Source organism: Olea europaea, chromosome 4 (genome assembly GCF_002742605.1).
Source record: "Olea europaea var. sylvestris chromosome 4, O_europaea_v1, whole genome shotgun sequence".
Lineage (NCBI taxonomy): Eukaryota > Viridiplantae > Streptophyta > Magnoliopsida > Lamiales > Oleaceae > Olea > Olea europaea.
In genome coordinates, this window is record NC_036240.1 from 20,374,771 (window position 1) to 20,396,784 (window position 22,014).

General features: G+C 32.3%; 3 protein-coding genes across 5 annotated transcripts; 1 reads left to right on the forward strand and 2 right to left on the reverse strand.

Moving 5' to 3' along the window:
* Positions 1–2,226: 2,226 nt before the first annotated feature.
* Positions 2,227–5,565, forward strand: LOC111393974 (AT-hook motif nuclear-localized protein 1-like). Its single transcript, XM_023019769.1, has 5 exons — positions 2,227–3,040; positions 4,096–4,163; positions 4,335–4,466; positions 4,639–4,800; positions 4,965–5,565. The coding sequence occupies exons 1-5, from the start codon at positions 2,680–2,682 to the stop codon at positions 5,187–5,189; spliced, it is 948 nt and encodes a 315-aa protein (XP_022875537.1). The 5' UTR covers positions 2,227–2,679; the 3' UTR covers positions 5,190–5,565.
* A 299-nt stretch (positions 5,566–5,864) lies between these two features.
* LOC111393975 (ATP-dependent Clp protease proteolytic subunit-related protein 2, chloroplastic) lies at positions 5,865–9,656 on the reverse strand. The gene is made up of 9 exons (XM_023019770.1): positions 9,500–9,656; positions 9,386–9,429; positions 9,217–9,289; positions 8,394–8,514; positions 8,023–8,160; positions 7,814–7,930; positions 7,102–7,170; positions 6,917–7,012; positions 5,865–6,186 (listed from the first exon to the last, which is right to left on the reverse strand). Exons 1-9 carry the CDS (start codon positions 9,562–9,564, stop codon positions 6,049–6,051), a joined length of 861 nt encoding a protein of 286 aa, XP_022875538.1. The 5' UTR covers positions 9,565–9,656; the 3' UTR covers positions 5,865–6,048.
* A 1,683-nt stretch (positions 9,657–11,339) lies between these two features.
* Positions 11,340–15,151, reverse strand: LOC111393977. 3 transcript variants are annotated; one of them, XM_023019771.1, is made up of 7 exons: positions 14,882–15,151; positions 14,705–14,785; positions 14,577–14,601; positions 14,341–14,423; positions 13,407–13,439; positions 12,284–12,427; positions 11,340–11,918 (listed from the first exon to the last, which is right to left on the reverse strand). In XM_023019771.1, coding segments are annotated over exons 3-7 (624 nt in total). In that variant the 5' UTR covers positions 14,578–14,601; positions 14,705–14,785; positions 14,882–15,151; the 3' UTR covers positions 11,340–11,555. The 3 variants fall into 3 exon arrangements, 2 of the variants coding, with proteins under 2 accessions (XP_022875539.1, XP_022875540.1); XM_023019772.1 differs by having other exon boundaries at positions 14,705–14,788; XR_002702528.1 differs by lacking the exons at positions 14,577–14,601; positions 14,705–14,785; positions 14,882–15,151 and adding exons at positions 11,985–12,178; positions 12,509–13,173 and having other exon boundaries at positions 11,805–11,918.
* Positions 15,152–22,014: the final 6,863 nt, after the last annotated feature.

The following is a 22,014-nucleotide window of genomic DNA, read 5'->3' on the forward strand; positions in this document are numbered from 1 at the left end:
TCCATTGTCCCTTTCTAAAACCTAATTTGTAGTCTTCATTATACTAAATTTATTACTTTATATTTTGAATATATAATTTATTCTTTTATGTAAGATAGTACTGATATTTCTTAAAAATAAATTTAAAATCAATGTAGTCATAGCTTTTATTTCTAAGGAAATTTATCAACTCATTATACAGAGAGTGACAAAATAAAGCTCCATTAGATTCGTGCAATCATGCACAATAAATTAAGTGCCTGTTTGAGCCACATTATTTCAAAAAAATGCATTCTTAAACAATGATTTGACATCATTTCAACCACACATTCTTCAATAAAATAATATTACACGCAAATCAAAAGTTTTTCCTTATTTTTTAACAACACATTTCCCATAAGTACACTATTCAAGAATGCATTATTACCAAAATAATGTGGCTCAAACACCCCCTAAAAGTAGTTTTTCGTAAAGTATTGCATAACTAAATCGTACGTGACAAAAGTAAAAATCAACACTTTTTCGATCGAACCTATTACACCAAGCTTGCCTAGTGCGATTTACCTGACCGACGTGGCTTGCAGGCTATTGCGTCAGTCCGAAGATTTACCCAGTGCGCATCCAAATAGTAGCGACTGCTGGTTCCCCTGTCATAATTAAAAAGAAAAAAAAGAAAAAAAAGAAAAAAAAAGTCTTGTCTTTTAACTTTTCTCTTAACTTATTCTCAAGTATATTTACATATTGTATATTAACTCGTTCTCTTTTATTTGGTTATATAATCATATCACACCACATTATGTGTGTGTAAATCATTGTATACATGTATCACTACTGATAGGACAATAAATGGATTGATCATGTTACACATTCAAACTCAAATTCAAATGGGACACATGTCGACATATGATTTTGACTGTTTGAAAAATTAAAACAAAAAGACTCATCATTTTTTGATACATCAACGTGTCTCTTCGCCCCAATTTTTAAGCTAGGATAAGTGACTTTATTCTAAATGGATCGGGTCTGCCCATGTCCGATCCGATCCAATTAAAATAATCATCTAATCTGATAATTTACTGAATATTTGATTGCTAAATCCATATTCGATTTGTTATTTTATCGGATATCTAATCTGAAATTGAAAAAATTAGAAAGATAAAAAAAAATTATATTAGTCAACTTCTAAACCCTGTAAATGGATTAAACATGGATCGGATCGGATCTGTCGATGTCCAATCCGATCCAATAAGAATAATCATCTGATTCGATAAGAATAATCATCGATGTAGAAAGTGAGAAGTTGAAATAATGAAAGAAACTCCAACTGTAGGCCCCTTTCGTTTTTTAATTTATAAAATAAATTAATTATATTTTATCTTATTTTAATCAACGAAAAATTAAAAACTCTTCGAAATATTTCATTTATCAATATTATACTATTATCTAATATTATTTATTATTTAAAAATTACTTGTAAAGTATAATACAAATTTCAATATGAAAAAAAAGTATGTGTAATAAATTATACGATAATAGATAAAATATGTTATATTATTATAACAAATCAGATTGGGTTGTTATCGGATTTGATTGACCTTCATGACTACATCTATATTTATTTTATTTAGTTAACGGATTATCGGATTCAAATATTAATCAGGTTATCTGATTGAGACGCTAAATCCATCTCACATTAATATCATCGGATTTGAATCGGATTTGAAATCAAAATTCAATCCATTGATAGCCCTAACTATCGTAACACATTTAAACCTCTATTTGATCCCTATTTTTGGGTTAGAATGTATTATGGAAAAATAATTTTTTTAAGAATGCGTGGTTAAGAAGTAAGGAAAAAATTTTAAAATACGTGTATAATTATTTTATGTGAGAATGTATGGTTAAAAATGAGATTTGAAAAAATACATTCTTAAAAAGAGGGGCTCAGGGTGTAAAAAAAGGAAAAGATAAACGGGGTAAAATTTTGCACAACTTTAAATAAGTTATGAAAAAAATTCATAAATTAAAGGTTACTTCATAAATTAACTATTTTAAATTCTTGAGATTCCAATATACATACATATTATTATTTTTTTCTCCTTTTAAATTAAAAATATAAAGGAGATTCAATGCCTTCATTGCTTGGCAACCTAATTTCACTTTTTTTCTCAACTACAATTACTTATTTAATTTTCTTTTCTTACCGGACTCCAACCACTTTAATTAACCAAACTGCATAATTTTCTATGCTTTTAAATAATCAACAATTAATGGACCCAAATATTTTTATTCCACTTTATTTGAAAATTATAAATTACAAATTCGGACAATCTGAGGAAAATTAGGAAAGGCTAAAATTTAGCTAACTCACCAAACCTGTATTTACCCATTTTCTTACCCCAAAAATTCAATATTTCTGTTTTAATTCTCCAAAAACTGCAATCCCTTTTTCCCATAATTTTCTTGTTCAGCCCCACTAAAATTTTCCCTTTTTTAGTTTGATCTTCTGCACCTTTTTTTTGTCCCGTTCTGTAAAAACGTAAAGAAGCTTGTTAAGGGATAACCTTTAAATCGCTTTTTTTATTTATTTTTTTTCCTTCTTTTTAAATTTTTTTTTTTATAATTTCTGGGGTTTTTCATCAAGAAAAATTCATGGGTTTTTGAGGGTTTACGGGAATTTTTGTTCTTGGAGTTTGAAGTATGGAAAGTAGAGAAGGTACCATAAGTAGCAGTGGAATCACAGTGGTGGGACTGGGATCAGATGCTCCTTCAGACTATCACGTGGCTCCAAGGACCACTGATAATCCAATTCAGGTTACTGGATCAGCGCCGCCGCCTCAGCCGGCGGTCTCCGATGCCGGAGTGTTTGGCGCCACCATTGAGAAGAAGAAGAAGAGGGGTAGGCCGAGGAAGTATACCCCTGATGGCTCTGCCACTAAACCCCTCACTCCTAAGCCGATTTCCTCCTCTGCCCCTGCGCCTATGATTGACTTCTCGGCTGCGGAGAAGGGCGGAAAACTCCGGCCGGCGCAGCATCCTATAACGGAATCCGAAATTTTGGGTAATTCAGTAATTGCAATATAACTGTGCATTACTATATGGAACAGTGTGTGTTTTTAGTGTTAATGCCTGCATGTTGATTAAACATTCTTTTATGTATTGATGTTTAGTTTCTTTAATTGAGTGAAGAAATGGGACCTCTAATTTGATGCCCCAACTAAAATCTTGTCATAAATGGGTAGTTTTGATAGTCATGTGGATTTTTGGTGCGAAAGCAATGGATATATATAATCGACTTTGTTGAATAATCCACGTCACTTCTTCTGAACTTGGACGAAAAGATCGTTGATGATTCACTATTCGTGGGGTTTGTGGGGTTTCAAGTTCGGGGTGGCTAAATTGTTATTCAGACTTAGAGTGTCTTTTGTTTGTTTTTCCTAAGAGTCTAATGTTCGCTTCATAGAACACATACAATTTGATTCTCCAGTGGAAAAAATCCACATTCCATGCCCCTGAGATCAAGCCTTGCTTCCAGTCATTTATGATAACGATATACTTGTCGAGCCTATGACAAAAAAGTGAATTCTGCTTGCGCGTGAGGACGGAAGTTTAAATAATTGTGCCATTTCTAGAATAATTTAAACTTTTAGATGAGAAAGTTTAACATAGATTGTTGTCTGACAATCCAAAATTCTCTCTCGTTGAGTCCATTAAGCTTTTAGATGACTCGATTTAACATAGACATTATGTCATTTTTCTAACAATTTAAGTTTTTCAGATGACACGGTTTAACATGAATTGTTGGCTGAGAGCCCAAAACTCTCTCTCTCTCTCTCTCTCTCTCTCACACACACACAGTCCATTTTCTTGCCCTCTCTATAGCTGAACACCGGGTTAACTAGATGACTCAGATTGACACGAGTTCATGGTTTTGCTATGGAATGTGTTCATCTCGAGTTCATATAATTGGTACATGAAGATCAGGTTCATGAAGTAATGTTTTTCGTCCTTTTTCTTCATGGGCCCAAGTGTTCCTTTTTCCTCCTATTATTATACTTTTTTGCGCTGAACTCGTCTCCCCGAGATTTACTAATCTTCAATCTTTTTTCATTATAGGTGAATGGGTTTCATGTTCTGTTGGCGCTAATTTTATACCTCATATTATCACTGTCAATGCTGGAGAGGTAAAATATCAAAATTTTCTAGCACTTTTTGCTCAATGGAAAAGTAATTTTCTGGAATTTGCATTTAGGTTTTCAGTTCCGCTTTATAGTTAATTTCCATTTACTTTTCTCCCGTTCACATTAACGTCCAATCTCCTGCATAGAATGTACAATGACTTTTGATCATTTTAGGATGTCATGATGAAGGTCATATCTTTCTCTCAACAAGGTCCTCGGGCGATATGCATTCTCTCAGCTAATGGAGTGATTTCAAGCGTAACTCTTCGTCAACCTGATTCTTCAGGTGGTACATTGACATACGAGGTACTTGAATCAATAATTTTTGCTTTAGTTTAGTCTTCCGCCGACTCTGTATTCATATCTTCTTTTTTGATATCCGGGCACATTTGCTAGATGCTAGTAATGTTCAGTTACAGTATTATTTTTGTTTGCCATCGACAGGAACATTTGACATGGTAATTCTTTTGTTGTTTAGGGTCGATTTGAGATACTATCTCTGACTGGATCATTTATGCCTTCCGAGACTGGAGGAACGAGGCACCGATCTGGTGGTATGAGCGTTTCTTTAGCTAGCCCCGATGGGCGTGTTGTTGGGGGTGGAGTTGCTGGTTTACTGGTTGCTGCCAGTCCCACCCAGGTATGCTTTCGTCTGATTTTTGTTTTATCTTAGACGTGTAGAAGTTACTTTTGTTTAAGCTTAGCCAAACACACAACTTAGTAAACTTCTCGTACCATAATTAATAAATATGACCTCTACCTCGTACATTTTCTGATAAATCTTTGCGTTGTGGCCTGAATTAGATCGTGGTTGGTAGTTTTTTGGTGGGGAATCAGCACGAACAGAAGACAAAGAAACACAAGACTCAGTCGACGGCTGTTACACCTACTGCTGCTATTCCTATCTCGAGCGCAAGGGCGGAAGAACTTTATCATACCAACTCTTCTCTCCGTGGAGATAGCTGGTCGTCAATGGGCCCCAACTCAACGAATAAACCTACTGATGTCGATGCATCTTTGCCCGATTAGTTACCCTAAATCACTAATCACGTGTTCATGAAGGTGGATTGGACGAACTAGAAATATTTTCCATTTCATTGTCTAATACCGCATAACAAATATGCGCTAACAGTTCTCTCACCAACCCAATTGGCATCAAACCCCATTCATGGATTCCCTACTTAACGAGTCTTATCACTCATCTGTTGTTCGTTTGTAAACTTAGTGCCAACATGCTGCATACAGGCGAGGTTTGTGCAGTAACTTAGCTAGATAGTGCATTCAAATCGACATGTTTACCGTTATGATCATGTTGTAGAATGTTGAGGTGTGTAATTTACAAAGCCATTGAGTCTTTTTATCCATTCTTGGTTCTTTAATACATCCAAATTCATGATTTTTCTAATAGTGTTTTCATTCGCACATTCTACACACTGAATTTGTGTGGTAAAACTAGAAAATGAGTTAATTGAAGTCCAATTTTTTTGTACGTATTCATTAGATGTCAATGCCGCCTTAACTGCAAGTCCTTCAACTTGTATGCCACTTGAATTGCGATGCATAGGACGCATTGAAGATGCTTTTATCTCGAGTGTAGTTTGAGTATGATAATTTTATATCTTACTCTCCGTACACTTGACCCCATGACTATAACTTGAACAAAGTCGAGATTCACTAGTGGTGGGCCAACGAGGAGAGAACATATAAAATGTAATCAAGAGAAAATATCATCATTCAATCAAGCATTGGGAGAGAGTATTGTTAAACATAAAAAAGACGTTCGAAAAATTACATTTTCTGGCATACCTTAACAAATGAACCTTGTTAATGACCAAGAATTTGGAACTGTTTAACACCCATAGGCTTTTTGTCATAATTAACAAATGAACTAACCGAGACCTGCGGTAGAATCCTTCCTTGGTGCATCGGCCTTAATACGAGGAGGCCTAACTATACGATCGATGAGGCCATACTCGAGAGCTTCCTGAGCATTGAAACGCTTCATCCGACTCAAGTCCTTGTGAATCTGAATATTTCAAGTAAGAACTCAACACATATGTTGAAGATATGGAGTGACTATATAATCCTTTTATATATTATAAACACAACAAATTCTGCTCCTGATAATTGCATTATTTTGGGTTAAAAACATTGTTCGTCACCCACGTTGTGAGTTAATGGTAATGCTGATGTAGCTAAAGAAAGCCATAGCGTATCAAGAAAAATCCGTCGGGTGCATCATGTTTATTGCCCCCAGCAGGCATAAATGAATCGTCTTTTCGAGTCTCTAAGAAATAAAAGAAAAATAAAAAAAGGAAAAGAATTTCCCGGTTGGTCGACAAAACATGCAATAACGGTTTTTTCATGCCACATCATATTTTTCATTAGCCATGTCAATATTTCTGTTAATCCAACGGAGATCAGGAGTGTCGAAACTGAAGCAAATGAAAATTCAGTCATTAGGTACAATTGTACAAAAGAAGTTCAGTAACTAAAACGAAACAATACTACAAGTTAGGAGACTGACAGTGTTTTTAACCCTTTTTCTTTGTTCCAAGCTTAATTTGCATCTATCTGATGATTTAATGCAGTTATTAATGTTTAAATTTGATTTTATAAAAAAAAAAAAAGCATAAATATACCATAACATGTGCCCACATCACGTTACAGGTTTTTGCAAGCAAGCCATAGCAAAAGCCTACACATATAAGGACAATCAGAATGATGACGCGGAGTTCCGAAGTAGAAGTTTATACCTTATCAACTGGCTGACCAGTCTTCTGAGCCAACTCCTTGAAAAGATAGTCTCTTATCCTGAGAAGCTCATCTGTTTCATTACGAATGTCATCGGCCTGCCAAAAAATGGCTCCCGATAAATAACCAGCAGCAAGTATAAGTAATTAAAACACTCTTCAACAGATAAGAATAAGTATGATCGAACCTGACCACGAGCAGCTCCAGCTGGAGACTGTAATGCGATTCTTGAAAGAGGCATTGCAAAGCGATTACCCTTCATAAAATGAAAGATTGTTAAACAGGTGACACCAACAAGACATACAGTTCCGGCTTTCATTGTCAATTAAGTCCACATATTTTGATCAGGAGGCTATGACCAAGTACCTGAACATGAAAGAATGCCAAAATAGACTATAGAAGATAGAGCATGTTTGCCAAAGCTTAACAATTTTATTTACGTAACACAAGTCTGTTGAAAATAAATAGTTTTTTATTGTCCAGTGTTGGAAACGAGTAATTTACTTATTTTGACAATAAGCTAACAGTTGCTCTCAAACTAAGTGATTCTACTTAAAAGTTAAGGAAAAAAAAGTCATTCAAACATGTTTGAAAACAAAAGGTCACTGTAAAATAACTTCTACTCTTTCATTATTAACCAAACAATTATGCACGTGGTGTCATTACAAAGCCAGGTACAGGTCTATCATTATATTCAAAAACTAGAGCAAGAAACAAACAGAACCCCGCAATTAGATGTCCAAGTTCTAGACTTCTAGTAAATCAAAATATTGTTATTTTGATCAGACAATAGCTATATTTGTAATCTTTAAGCAAGGTTGCGTAGAACTCTTTATAATCCTTCCAAAGAGTAATGTATATAACCTGCCACATTGTATTTTTGGAGAAGAGAGCGTTACCTTTTCACCAGCAGCAAGAAGAAAGCCAGCCAAATTATATGCATAGCCCACACAATGGGTTCCAACAGGACTTTGCAAACTTTGCATTGTATCATAGATAGCCATACTTGGAGTAAGCTGCAAATATGACAAAAATATATATATATATGCATATGGGACATTTCAACGAAGAGCTAAAAAAACATATATTTTAGTTTCGAAGAACTTACATCTCCTCCAGGGCCATTGATGTACATATAAAGCTTTTTGGAATTGTCAACACTGTCTAGGTATAACATCGTTGCTAGTATCTGGTTGCTGAATTCTTCGTCTATGTGTTGTCCAATGAAAATAACACGTTCACGATACTGCAGTTCATGAGGTCAGCAAGTTTTTTAAAAGCACAAAGACACCAAAATGAGTTGAAATCACACATCCAAAATTTTCCATTGGTTGACTTAGAGCACGTATGGGTGAAGTTGACCGATTAAAGACGTAATTTGTGTTAAAACTTAAATACTTATAAGTAAACATCTTAAGCTTAGTTAAACATGCTATAAGTTGATCGTCTATTCGGCTCTTTGTAATCAAGCTCACTTACAAGAGCATTCCACAAATCAACCCATTGCCAAGTTCCCTCAGTTGGATTTCTGTAAGGCACTCTAGGTGTTCCTATAGGCATCATTGCAACACGCGCCCGAGTTGGTTTACTGTTACAGGTCCTGGAAGGGTGAAACAAGTCGACAAAGGGGGTTCAGATATGCAGTGTAATTCCATTGAACATGTACTAGTGAAATTCAACAAATGCAAAATGCAATTCTTCCGAGAAGGAGAAACCATCGAGCCTTATCTTTTCTCTCATGAGTATCACCATAATACCAAAAGAAGCAGAGCAAACTTCCCATATACAATTCGAAACCACGCATCTGTGTCTTACAAATTTCTTCAGTTTTTAAAATTTAGTTACACTCAAAAAGGAATATAGAAATTTGAGCAAGAAAACAAGATACAACCTGTGCATTGACAAATGGAGTCTTAAGATTTCAATTTTGAAATATTGACCAACCGAAACTTAGTTGGTGGGGATTCCTGAATTCCAGGAATATGGATTAAGATTGTTTGTCAGCTAGATTCTTGAATCTCACTGTTGTGCAATAGCTCAAATAACTAGTGTGCATCTTAAAAATTACACCTTGGGGATTTTTATTTAACTTCAATGGTTATTGATTAAAAAGAAAATTGGTCAAATTTTCCGAGAAATAGATTCCTAGCAAGAAAACGAACCCTTAAATTGAATAAAAAAAATTTTAAATTTTCAAATTGCATAGAATTTTCAGCACACATGCTTTTATGCTATCCACTGCAAATACGAAATTAGCAATCCATCTATTAAGACCCCGGAATCAAAGATAGCAAAAATTTACCTGGATTCAATACTTTTGTAGACTTTATTATGAAACTCCACATTCAAGTTGGATTTTCCAATCCCATAAGAGTCTGGTTAAAAAATAAAACAGAGAAAAATTAAAATTATTTCCTGAATAACATAATTTACACAGTAAACTATAGGAAAAAGAGGATAAGAACACAGACTTGGAGATTGAACTCTTAAACCCACAAAAACTTTGCTGGCACAACTGCAAAACGAAATTTAAAAATTAAATATAAAATTTAGCAGGAAAAAAAAAATCTACCACGAGAGAGAACCTGAGAGTAGGCTGATGGATTCCATTTCTGGAGTGTAGACACGAGGAAGTAGACGAGACTGCCATTTTTAGAGACAGAGAGAGAGAGAGAGGTAAAGAGAGACTAACGGAGTTTCAGTGACCCAATTTTTGGATATGGAAACAAGACGCCGGGTCTTGGACTATTTTTTAAAAAGGCCTAGTCAAGCCCTTCAAAACTTTTTGTGGCCTTACTTACTCCTAATAAGTTTTTAAGGCTCTTTTATGCTAAAATGTCTAAATTATCTTTTTCTATATTGTTGAAAAGTCTTAAATGCCCTTTTAGTAAATGACTACAATATCCTTTCTAACATTTTCAGAAAAAAATGAACGACGAAAAACGATTCCAGTCGATTTAAACGACTAAAGTCGTTTATTTCTCGAAACGACTCCAATCGTTTTATGAGAAAAACGACTCTAGTTGTTTTAAACGACCTATAGTCGTTTTTATTTCATAAAAGTCTCTAGTTGTGATTTGCACGGTCACGATCAACTTACGACAAACATAAAATCTATTTAGATCACAATAAAGAACATTTGTAAGTTGAATATGGTTTAGAAGGTTCCTTATTTGATTAGCCTTTCATCTTTCATTATATAGAACTTGCCAAAACCAATTGTTAGAAGTTTGAAAGACATCTTTTCTTTCATTATAAATGATAGTTTAAATTGTTCAAAATCAATTGTAAATCATGCAATTAAAAATCAAATATGGTATACTAGAATTGTGTGCAGTGAAACACAAATGATTGTATGAAACAATGTTCATCTTTCTATATTTCTTTTTAAATGAAATAAGTTGAAATCTAACACAATCTGAAAGTTTAGATGTTTAACTGACATATCATCTTTCACTATACATGATGATTGAATTTATCGAAATCAAAATATAAGTCGTATGCATAAAAATTGAATGCGATATATTTGAACAGTGTGTAGTGGGGTATGACGATGAAGTTCACCTTCCTATACGTTTTTACACGAAATATGTTAAAAATCAAATACAGTTTAAATGGTTACAATTTTGATTGTAACATTTTTCATTATAAAATGATGTTTTAACTTATCGAAACCAATTGTAAAAGGTATACTTAGGATTGAATACGATATACTCAAACTACATATAATTGAGCACGATGAGTTGTAATAACAAAGTTCGTCTTCCTATACATTTTTGAACGAAATCAGTTGAAATCATATAATTTAGCCAATAGAAGATTGGAGGATTAGTAGATTGTTTGTTTAGTTGATAGCATGTTATGACAAGTTATTACAATTTATGTTTTATGTTATGAGTTTTTGTCATAATTCATCCCAAATCTATATTTTATGAATATTGGGTAGTTTTCTCATAGTCTTTTATTTCATATAATAAATGATAAATGGAAAATAACTTTAATTATTTTAATCGACTGCAATCATTTTTTCTTAAAAACAAAAATGACTCGAGTAATTTAAAATGACCAGAGTCGTTTTGTAAGAAAACAACCATAGTCGCTTTAAACGACTCCAGTCGTTTACATGAAAACGATTGAAGTCGTGTAACACGACTTTAGTCATTTTTTAAATTCTCATCTCATTTTTTGCTAATATGCTCGTTTTTCTATACACTTTTGTACGAAATAATTTGAAATCTAACCAAACAAGATTTCAAATGTTATACATTATGATTTTGCTTATTCAAATACAATCTATAATTTTAGAAGTTCGATTCTCACCACAAATTGTATTATACATTATTGTAAGTAGCAAATTTAGAATTTAAATACAGTATACTTGAATTATAACATAAGTAGAGCGAGATGAATTATATGTAACGAAGTTCGTCTTCTTATTCATTTTGAACTAATAAGTCGAAACCAAACAAGATCCCTAATGTTAGTAGTTCGATTGTCACCTCGTATTACATTATACATTACAATAAGTAGCATACTTGGATATTGTTTGTAGAGTACGATAAATTGTTGTAATGAAGTTCGTCTACCTACACATTTATAAACGAAATAAATTATAAACAATTAGTATTGTTAGGAAAACGGCTACAATCGCTTAAAAAGACTAGAGTCGTTTAAGGAAAATGACTGCAGTCTTTTTAAACGACTAAAGTCGTTCTCTTCGAAAAAGATAGAATTCTCGTCGACTAGGTTATCTCCCTCCGTCCCAAATACTCCGTCAACCCCAAATGAATAGTCTTTGTCAAGATGTTGGCTTGGTCTCATCCAATTCATTATAGTATCAAACTTCTTATTTATCTCTTCATATTTATCGGATAATTTCTCCACATTGTGCAACAATTGTCTCAACATATCGTCGTGGTCGCAAGAAGCTCGATGGCTGCATGGAGGTCTTCGACTTGTAGGAATAGAATGCTGATGTACACGAGCAGTTCCCGAACTTTGCATCTAATGGAATTAAAAGCATATAGTCAGCACTAATTCATCATACAAAAGCATTAAAGATATACATACATCATTTTCACGTGTATTAGGAGAGACTCTCTCCCTTTGGGTTTGTGGTAGATCTAGATCATCATCTAGTAATGCATCATCAACATTTGGGTATCCTCCGGCCTCATAGAGATAAACATCCAAGATCGGATCTTCTTTTCTAGATCCGTGAACAAATAAATTCACATATTGTTGTTCAGTCTCATCGGGAAAAGCTGTCAATGAGCAATGGACTTGTAGATGAATAATTGACAAAGAATCCTTTTAGCGATATTTGAGGTAACGTGCAAAAGTAATTACAATATAGAAGATATACTCACTTGTGGGTCATCCAAGACTTCAGCAATATCATGAGAATTAGGAGTAAGTGTTGATTTCCAACGGCACATTCTCGGCAGCTCGTTGACAGTTAACCTAGTACGATACATGTTTGCTATTTGTGGAATAGACTCGAACGCCCACACCTGAAAGAAGATGTCTAAATTGTTTACAAATATTTAAAATCAAATAAAATAATGCCTAAATTACAAGTTTTGACCATTTACCTGTATCGCTAGTGGAAACCCCCACAAAGAATATTTAGGTTTTGGATCCTTCGACACTCTTAGGAATGCATGTATTGTAAATTTAAAACTTTTTGCTCCCCATGGATATCCATTAAATAGTTCTAAATCATCAACTATATCCAAGGTGCGAAGATCTATAGATGTGTTTTTTTTCTTTGGACCTCAACATTGTCTCATATATAAGAACTAAACCCAATTTATATTTATCATCCATGTCTTCTATCTCTTTCTCAAAAGCCTCATTTAATTCTTTAGGCGTAACCTTACTCGATATTGGGAAGTATTTAGTTTTCAATCTACCATTTTCATTTATTTGGCTCTAATACTCCTCCTCATTAGCAGGGTTTAATCCTGTAACTAGCATAAACTGATACAAAGAAAAAGGGGCAACTTTTTCCATTCTTAAACAAAACCATAGTTCATCCTCATTCACAGAGACCACCCGTCGTAATAACAAGTTGTGAATTAGTTAGGCAGATATTTTCATATTCCTAATGTTGTATATTTTACCGAAGCACGAATTCAAGAAAATTTCCTTATGAACATCATCTAATGCATCATATACTTTCTCCACACTTGACACGTTACAACGTGTTGAGACCTTTGCATCACATCTATCACCGATGTTGTATATGTACTCCATCCTGTAAGTGGCATGAAAATATTAGTAATGATCACTTCAAATAGAATGAAAAACTCAGCACTTTATGAACTCTATAAGCACTTATTAACTGAAGGATTGTCCTAATGTAGAGAAAATAGACTACCACTATGTCCAAATTGGGACAAAACTCAATGTGAACCTAATTCCTAACTTTCATAGTCAATAATAATATGAGGATTACGAGGATATAAGAGAAATACAGTTAGGATATACCTGCTGACTTAGAGGTGCAATTGGAGTAACAACCTGCAAAAAGGATAAATATACATGCTTATAAGTCCTTGCAAAAAAGGAGAATATATGCAACAAAAAACAGTAGCCTACATCCATATATATTTTTGCTAAAGATGGACAAAAATATTTAACGTATCTAGTATGGGAGTAAGGGTGATAAATAACCAACAACCAAATCAAAGGCACATTTTTATGCAAGGATTAATTAAATCCTGATGCGGTAGAGTCTATGGCACTTGCATACATGGAGGGACTTAACCACCCAAAACTCATGAAGTAGACCACAGCGTCAGGCAGATCACAGGTGTTGGGCTCGGCTGCTGTTGTTGCTTTACTTATGTTCTTTGTGCATTCATATGTCTAAGTTACTTGGTCTCATTATTTCATTAAGGGTGTTTTAGTATTTTAATTGCACAGGGTTTATTTTCCATGTAGGGTAATTAAACATTTTCATTTCCTTGGTGGATTATTGAATAAACAAAACTCAAAGACGTTGGATCTTCGAATTTTCAATCTCAATTTAGTATTCAAATTATTGATCACGTGTTCATCTAGTTCACTTCATTGCCTGCACCAATTTCCCTTCCAATTGGCTCTCACGCTTGTGCAAAAGAGTGCTGAATCCAAATGTCTTTAACACATAACTTCACTATTAAAAAAATTAGGACACAACATTATTAAAAGCAAATAATGAACCAAGTAACAATATCTAAAGGATAAAGAAACAAAAAAATCCTTTTTCTTCCCCATAAATTTCATTCATGCACTCAGGGGGGAAGGAAATATATATATATATATACACATTCAAAAGCATGCCTCAAATTGACCATACATTTAACAGAAAATTCACTGAAAACAACAGGTACGTGATAAAGGGAAGCATCTTGTATCTGAAAAAAGTAAAGTAGCTAACCTGAGTCTTTCCCAATCGAGACTCAAGGTCCACTTCATAATCCCTGTGCTTCAATGGTTTCCATTGTACCGGAGGACCCCTCACTGTACCAAAACTTATAATCTTAATTTAGTAATTCAAAGTCGAAGACCCAAATTCAATGTCTAGTGCAATGTATACCAATTCAATGTAATTTTCAATTACTCGCATATACAACTGCATACAACCAACAGATCCAATCAAATTAAATGACTCACTTTTTTATTTCGATCGTGCCTCCTCCTACAATATAGGAAAAAGAAACCTTAATCTAGCAGACTTAGAAAAGTTCACAATGAAAAAAAAAAGGTGAAGCAAGATTAAATTCCGGTGATGGCTAGAAAACCTTTTCTTCGCGCTCACAGACGCGTTGCAAATACTCCTCTTGATCAAATTTCCTTCGAAAAGTGTTGTCAACTCCTGTAGGCTGCTAAGAAACCAGCTAAAATTACTCTTGAAATTCTTAAAAATAGGACTAACAATAAAGACAATTATATAACTAATACGAGGTATTGGACACTACCTGATTTCTTGTTTAACAAAACAAATCTCTTACTCTGACACTACCACCACTCCAAAGGAGAAGATATTTCTCTCCAAAACCGTACAGAAACTCAAATCAATGTCTACTCAAATCTATGGTTTGCTAATGCTCTTTTTTTTTATCGCATCATCTTTGTCCATAAACAAATTCCTCAAAACAGAGTTATGTAGAAATGGGCCAACTGATTTCTTCTTCTTCGTTCCCAATGAGCAAGGTAAAGGCCAGACTAATTTCTTCTTCTTCGTTGCTTTGTTGGGCTAACTGTGTTTGAAATTGATTTCAATTTTGGACCGTTTGAATCATATAGGGCATAAGGGTATTAAAGGCAAACAGAAAATGAAATTTTTTTTCCTTTTCTTTTAATTGTAAAAAATTGGTCAAAGGCCAAAAAAGTTTTGGAATGGGTCAACCGGCCATTCAAAGCAATTCTTACCCGGGTCTTCCTGTAAGAGACTCGAAAACCAAACTTTAGACCCACCCACAGGTAAATGGGCTACCAGATTTTGTGGAAATTACACCACACAACTCTTTTAAATAAAAATTTTAGAATATACATGTCACTAATTTTATTCCTAAGAATACTGGAAACTAATAGTATAACTGATTATTTAAAAATCAAATAACTCCCTAATTGTTATAAAAGTAAAGAAAAGAGAAGAGAACAAAGAGAAGTCAATAGACTTGTGTGTATTTTATTAAGGACCAAACCCTGTATTTATAGGGCAGAATCAGGGATACAACAGTAATAATTTCTAGGGTTGCAGGGGTATAATTGTCATTCATCTCTAAATCCTAATAAACTTTCCTTTTACAACACTCCCCCTTGAATGACATATTATAAAATATCTGTCTCGTTAAAACTTTGTTTGATAAAAATCCAATGGAAAAAAATCAAATGAAGGAAAAAGAGTACAGTTATTTTGGAGTACTAAAAATAAATGCTGCCTCATTAAAACCTTGTTAGGAAAATCCAATGGGATAAAACCTAAACGAAGGAAAAAGAGTACAACTACTCCCCCTGATGTTGATCACTGAAAACCCTTGAGTCGACACTTTCTAATCTCATGTATTAATTTCTTAAATGTAGATGTTGGCAGTGCTTTTGTGAATAAATCGGTAACATTGTACTTGAGCGAATTTGTTGGATATCGATGTCGCTATTATTTTGAAACTCATGTGTATGATAGAATTTTGGAGAAATCTGCTTCGTCTTGTCACATTTGATATAGCTTCCTTCGAGTTGTGCAATACAAGCTGCATCGTCTTCATACAAAATTATTAGCTATCTCTTATTGGAGTTAACTAGCATGATGCTTGGATATTATGGGTCATATCTTCAACCATACACATTATTGGCTTGCTTCGTGGATTGCAATAATTTCAGGATGATTTGAGGATGTTGTTGTCAAGGATTGCTTCACGGATCTCCATGATATAGTTGTTCATCTACGCGTAAACACATATCCTGTTTGTGATTTAGCTTTATGTGGGTCAGAGAGATAACATATATCTGTATATCCCACTAACGCAGATCCCGACTTTTGAGAATAAAATAATCCAAAATCAATAGTACCCTTTAGGTAACGAAAAATATGTTTAACATCATTCCAATATCTTTGAGCAGGTATAGAGTTATATCTTGCAATGGGATTTACAGAAAAAGCTATGTCGGGTTGAGTGCAATTTGTAAGATAAGTTAATACTCCAATTGCACTAAAATATAGTACTTCAGAACCAAGAACATTTTCTCCATTTTCAAGTGGATGAAATGGATTCTTTTTCTTATCAAGTGATCGAACAACCATAGGCGATACCAATGGATGTGTATTATCCATATAAAAACGTTTTAAAACTTTTTCTGTATACGTAAATTGGTGAACAAATAATCTATCTGCGAAATGTTCAACCTGCAATTCGAGACAAAATTTGATTTTTCCCAAATCTTTCATCTCAAATTCATTTTTCAAATAACCAGCAGCTTTATTGAGCTCTTCAAGAGTTCCAATTAAATTTAAATCATCAATTATAATTGCAAATTCAATATTTGTTTCTTTATGAAAATATATAGGCAGATATGGTCATTTTTATAGAATTCATTTAACAAATATTTGCTAAGACAATTATACCACATGCGCTCGATTGTTTTAATCAATATAATAATCAATATAATGATCTAAGAACGTAGTTTTCGGGCATGTATCATTTGAGTTATGCTTCAGGCATAATAAATCTTTCAAATATAACATTAATAATCATGTCAGATTAGTTGACTATCACGTATTTCAAATTTCATGTATCGTCCAGATAACATGATATAAGCTCCTGATTTTATCCATGACGATCTTTGCAAAATTCACTATGTTAAGAGTCGTGCATTACACAATACAACTTCATTTTTCTCATTTCATTTTCGTATGAGTATATACCTTTAAATTTTTGGACTATAGGTCAAAAAATTTCGTGTTTATCTAGTAAATTCAATTTAAGATTGTGTTTTCTTTTATTTGGCCAAACATTATTTCGATCGATATATTTCGATTCCTCGCGATTCACAAATGATACTATATATTCTGTACAAAATTGTTGTCGATAACTTTTTCTTTTCTCGTTTGATTCTATTTCTTTTCTCATAATGACATAACTTATTTAGATATCTCAATTTTCAACATATCAGATACCTGAACCTCTTCTGGGATTTTATAATTTGTTATGTCTAAATACTCATTAAGAGTATATGAGAATGAAACCATCATTGCTAATTGCTCCTTTTTCAATTGAAGATTTTTGTATTAGAAACGAACACCATCATGTTTTAGGCGTGCCATAGATATATCAAGTATAATGCTAACAAATTGTTCCCTAAGACATCAATTCGTATTGGAGCATTAAAAATTGGTACGTGAGATATTGTTGATCTCTTTGATCAATAAATGCATCTAAATAAATTATCTTTTGAACTTATGGTTCGAATGATATTTAGCGATGATTTAGATGATGATGCATTTATACATTATTTTCAACTTCTTAATTCCTCCCCTAATGTTGAGAGAATTGTCCGATCAAATTGACAATCATTTTTTTCAGTGTTATAAAATACCACCCGTAATAGTTCAAACTATGAACTTATTCTCAACATTCTTTATTTTCCTTCTCAGTGTATTGTGGTGTTCAATTTTTACATATACTACACCATAAAAAATAATTAGATGGAAAAATTAGGATCTGACCATAAGCTGATTATAATATGGAGAACTGTGATTTTGGCATGATGCATAATAGAATTCTCTAAATAAAAATGGGAAATAGTTTATTCTCAATTAAATTAATTGAAAGCATTTAACAAATAATAATGTTAAATCATTTATCGACATCTCAACTAACATTTATTAAAATGTTAATATTTATGCCCACTAACATTAAAAAGGCATAGTCTTGATTATATAATCTGAAAGTTATGCTCGTAAGTTGAGCAATAATTTCGCAAAATTTCTATTAGATACAAATAATATTTAGATGGTTAACATGGTGGGTGATGGGGCCCTATATTTCACTCTAATTAATTTTTAGAAATATAGGAAATTCAATCCCTATTTTAGCTAACGATATTTAATGATCAGTTGTCGATAAAGAGAACAAATAATATATATGAATTCATTGGATTTAAAAATCTTCTGATTCTTCATTTAATATCCATTAAAATTTTTTAATTTCGCATCATTATTGATCCAATGATGGTGCGACTGGTCATGCCAAATAATCAAATCAAATTGAACTTCTGGTTCAATATAATATATAGTTCAATTATTTAATCTCGAAAAATATGATTAAATATTATATAATCATATATCATTCAAGTATTCAAACTAATTAATGTTCTAACGACATTAGTTGTATGTTTTCCTTCAAGGATAAACATGAATTCAAAATAATATATTTTTCGAAACATGTGCTGCTTTAAAAGCACGTTATATTTTATTATTATTATTATTGCTCATTCAAAAGCAAATGTCAATATTCTTCTAGAATATTGAAAATTATAATTCAAGCTCTTCGGGTGCAATCAAATATTATTATAATAAATTATACAATAATTTACTCTTCGAGCGTAAAAATAAAATTTACGTTAGATTATATGTAATTATACTTTTCGAGAGCAAGTAAGATCTAACAAGAATATTAATGAAAATCATAATGTGCTATTTTGAAGTCACATTATATTTTACTATTACTTCTTCAAGAACAATAGATCAATATTCTTTTGAAATATGAAAAATTTTAATGTAGTGCTCTTTAGGAGTAATAACATATTATTATTTACAGTAATAATTATGTAAGGATTTACTCTTTAGGAGTAAAAATATAATTTTATGTTACATCTTATATCATTTTACTCTTCAAGAGCAATAAAATATGACCAGAACATCAATATCTAAATACGTATACAGAAAAATGGACACGTAAATAAATAGAGTAATTTAATTCTTGATTTTACATATAATCGATCAATATTCTTCAGGAATATTAAAATTATAATATCATATTCTTTTTGAGCAATTAATTTTTTTTTAAATATTAATAACATCGTGTTTCCTCAAGAACATCAACACAAATTTTTTTTTTAATTTTTTTTTTAAGTTGTGCTTTCATCAAGCACACAACAAACATATAATCTTCAAGAGTATTTATATAATATTCTTTTGGAATATTGATATTAAGGATTTGTTCTATCTTTCAAGCCAAATAATAAAATTTGTGCCATACATGAGTAACGATGAAGTATTCTTCTGAAATATTTATATAACGTGTGTCGTATTTCTTCTAGAACATCAACATCATATTCGTTTAAAATAACTATAATTTAAATTATACTTCTTCAAGAGCATTAAGTCAATATTCTTTTGCAATACTGAAATTGTAATATCATGATCAAGTAATATTCTTCTAGAATATTAATAATGTTGTGCTACTTCAAGAACAACAATGAACTATTTATAATAGATAAATATGCAATTAATACTCTTCTAAAATATTAATTATAATATTATGTTACTTTTGGAGCAACAACATAACAAATTATTTATTTAAAGTTTATAGAAGAATATCTGAAAATATTTAATTACCATTTAGACATAATATGAATTTATATAGAAAAATTAATTACCAAACATGCATTAGGAAAAAGTCTTGAAAATATGTGCTCTAAAGTTATTCTTTACCATATACTAAATTATTATTTACCATTAATTGTACCCAATTGTCATAGATTATAACCATGGAAAAATTGGAACTGCAAGTACTACACTAAAATTCATTAATCTATATAATTAGAACTACCTAGGCGGATTGGTGTTCACTATAATATAAGATTTAAATAATAAATTTATTTATTTATTGCAATATTAAAAGTAACCTATTTTGTGAAGAATTTCATTAAGAGAAAGAGTAAATATATAAAATTGGAATACTAAGCACAGTAAGGAAGAGTAATATTCTCAACAAATAATCCATATTTGTAAAGCTTTATGATTTTTAATATGAATGAAGTACATAAAAATCGTACAAACCTCCAATTGTTAAAAAGAAATTCATATGCAATAAATTTCAATTGTAGAATCCAAAAATCACTAAAATTGATTGAAGATTAAATTACCTTGATGCTCATGTCAATGAGGATGGTACATGACAGAGGTGGAAAGAGAGCTCTTCCTTTTTCTCTCTCTCATGAAGTAGCATTCAACAAGCACTAGTACCAAAGTCAAAAAGCAACAGTATAGAGAGAGAGGAAGCAGGTGGTTTAAGGTCCCATGTCCTATTAATACAACTTCTTCTTTGCTGCATTAGCTTAAGAGGATTGAAATTGCAGAAACCCAGAATTGAGAATTTATATGAGAACTAGAGAACACTACCAGCGATAGAGAGAGAAGGCTTTGTTACTTTGTGTGTGAAGAAGAAAAATAAAAATTAAACTTTCAATTATTAAAAAAAATAAAGTCATCGTGCTGATAACGTATTATAAAAGTGAAGAAAAGAGAAAAGAACAAAGAGAAATCAATAAACTCGTGTGTATTTTATTAAGGACCAAAACCCTGTATTCATAGGGCAGAATCAAGGATACAACAGTAATAATTTCTAAGGCTGCAGGGGTATAATTGTCATTCACCTCTAAACCCTAATAAACTTTTCTTTTACAACACCAATATAATTTAATGTATTATATTAATTAGTTTCCACTATCATTGCACAAATCTACATTTCATGCACAATAATACCGCCCTTTTTCATTCCCTATCCTTTACCTCAAATTTCCTTTCCAAAAAAAACCTTCTTCGACCTAGTTTTTGCTTCAATTTCTTCACCGTAGAATTTTCTATGAAGCTAGAGTAGCTTGACTAAGTATCAAAGTAGAATCGATTGTTTGTCTTCGATTGTTAAAAGAATAGCCAAGTAAGAATTAGTTTTCTAGCTTTTTACATCACCTCTGTCAAACTATTATCGAGGAGTTTCTTGAGTCCTTTCTTCGTCTCTACCGTTCTGATCTTCCCCACTTCCTTCCACTTCCATTGTCTATATGTTTGACAAAATAACAAATTGAAATTTCACTTTCGGGCTTTAACTCTAGAAGCCTCTTACACATTTCTTCTCCCGATATGAATAGTACTTACATTTTGAATATTCCATGTAATAATTCAAAAGTTTTGTCCAGCTTGCGTGATTGATAAAGGAGATCAATCATGATATTAATTTGTTCAACAGTTGGATTTAGACCATAGTCATCGCTCATCATCTAAAAATCTGCTATCATTTTTCAAATTTGCCAGTATGACAAAAGTCAATAAGAAGCAACTAAATTTGGCTCAACTTTGTTCTCAATCATCTTATTGTGGTTTGACTTTGAATTCTCTGCCGGCGAAAATGTCCATCAAACTCAAAATCGTGTGGCTAGTCAGATTTTTTATTGGATTTGAATATTATTTATCAATTTGATGTTCAGTAGTCCTATATATGTGATCTGGTTTTTATTATAGATTCAAGTTTTAATCAATTTCTCATCATTTAGCCATTACTTCAATACATTAAAGGTAGATGTATACTATTTTTAAATTCATGCTATC

Excerpts from the sequence above, each read along its gene's own strand:
- LOC111393977 (XM_023019771.1), bottom strand. Across the intron at positions 12,428-13,406 it reads TTGCACCTCTAAGTCAGCAG|GTGTGGGCGTTCGAGTCTAT; the intron begins GTATATCCTAAC and ends ATCTTCTTTCAG. Across the intron at positions 11,919-12,283 it reads AAGTCTTGGATGACCCACAA|ATGCAAAGTTCGGGAACTGC; the intron begins GTGAGTATATCT and ends TAATTCCATTAG.
- LOC111393974 (XM_023019769.1), top strand. The coding sequence starts at position 2,680 with ATGGAAAGTAGAGAAGGTACCATAAGTAGCAGTGGAATCACAGTGGTG. Across the intron at positions 4,467-4,638 it reads GTGGTACATTGACATACGAG|GGTCGATTTGAGATACTATC; the intron begins GTACTTGAATCA and ends TTTGTTGTTTAG. Across the intron at positions 4,801-4,964 it reads TTGCTGCCAGTCCCACCCAG|ATCGTGGTTGGTAGTTTTTT; the intron begins GTATGCTTTCGT and ends GGCCTGAATTAG.
- LOC111393975 (XM_023019770.1), bottom strand. The coding sequence starts at position 9,564 with ATGGCAGTCTCGTCTACTTCCTCGTGTCTACACTCCAGAAATGGAATC. Across the intron at positions 7,931-8,022 it reads TCAATGGCCCTGGAGGAGAT|CTTACTCCAAGTATGGCTAT; the intron begins GTAAGTTCTTCG and ends TCATATTTGCAG. Across the intron at positions 7,013-7,101 it reads CTGGAGCTGCTCGTGGTCAG|GCCGATGACATTCGTAATGA; the intron begins GTTCGATCATAC and ends ATTTTTTGGCAG.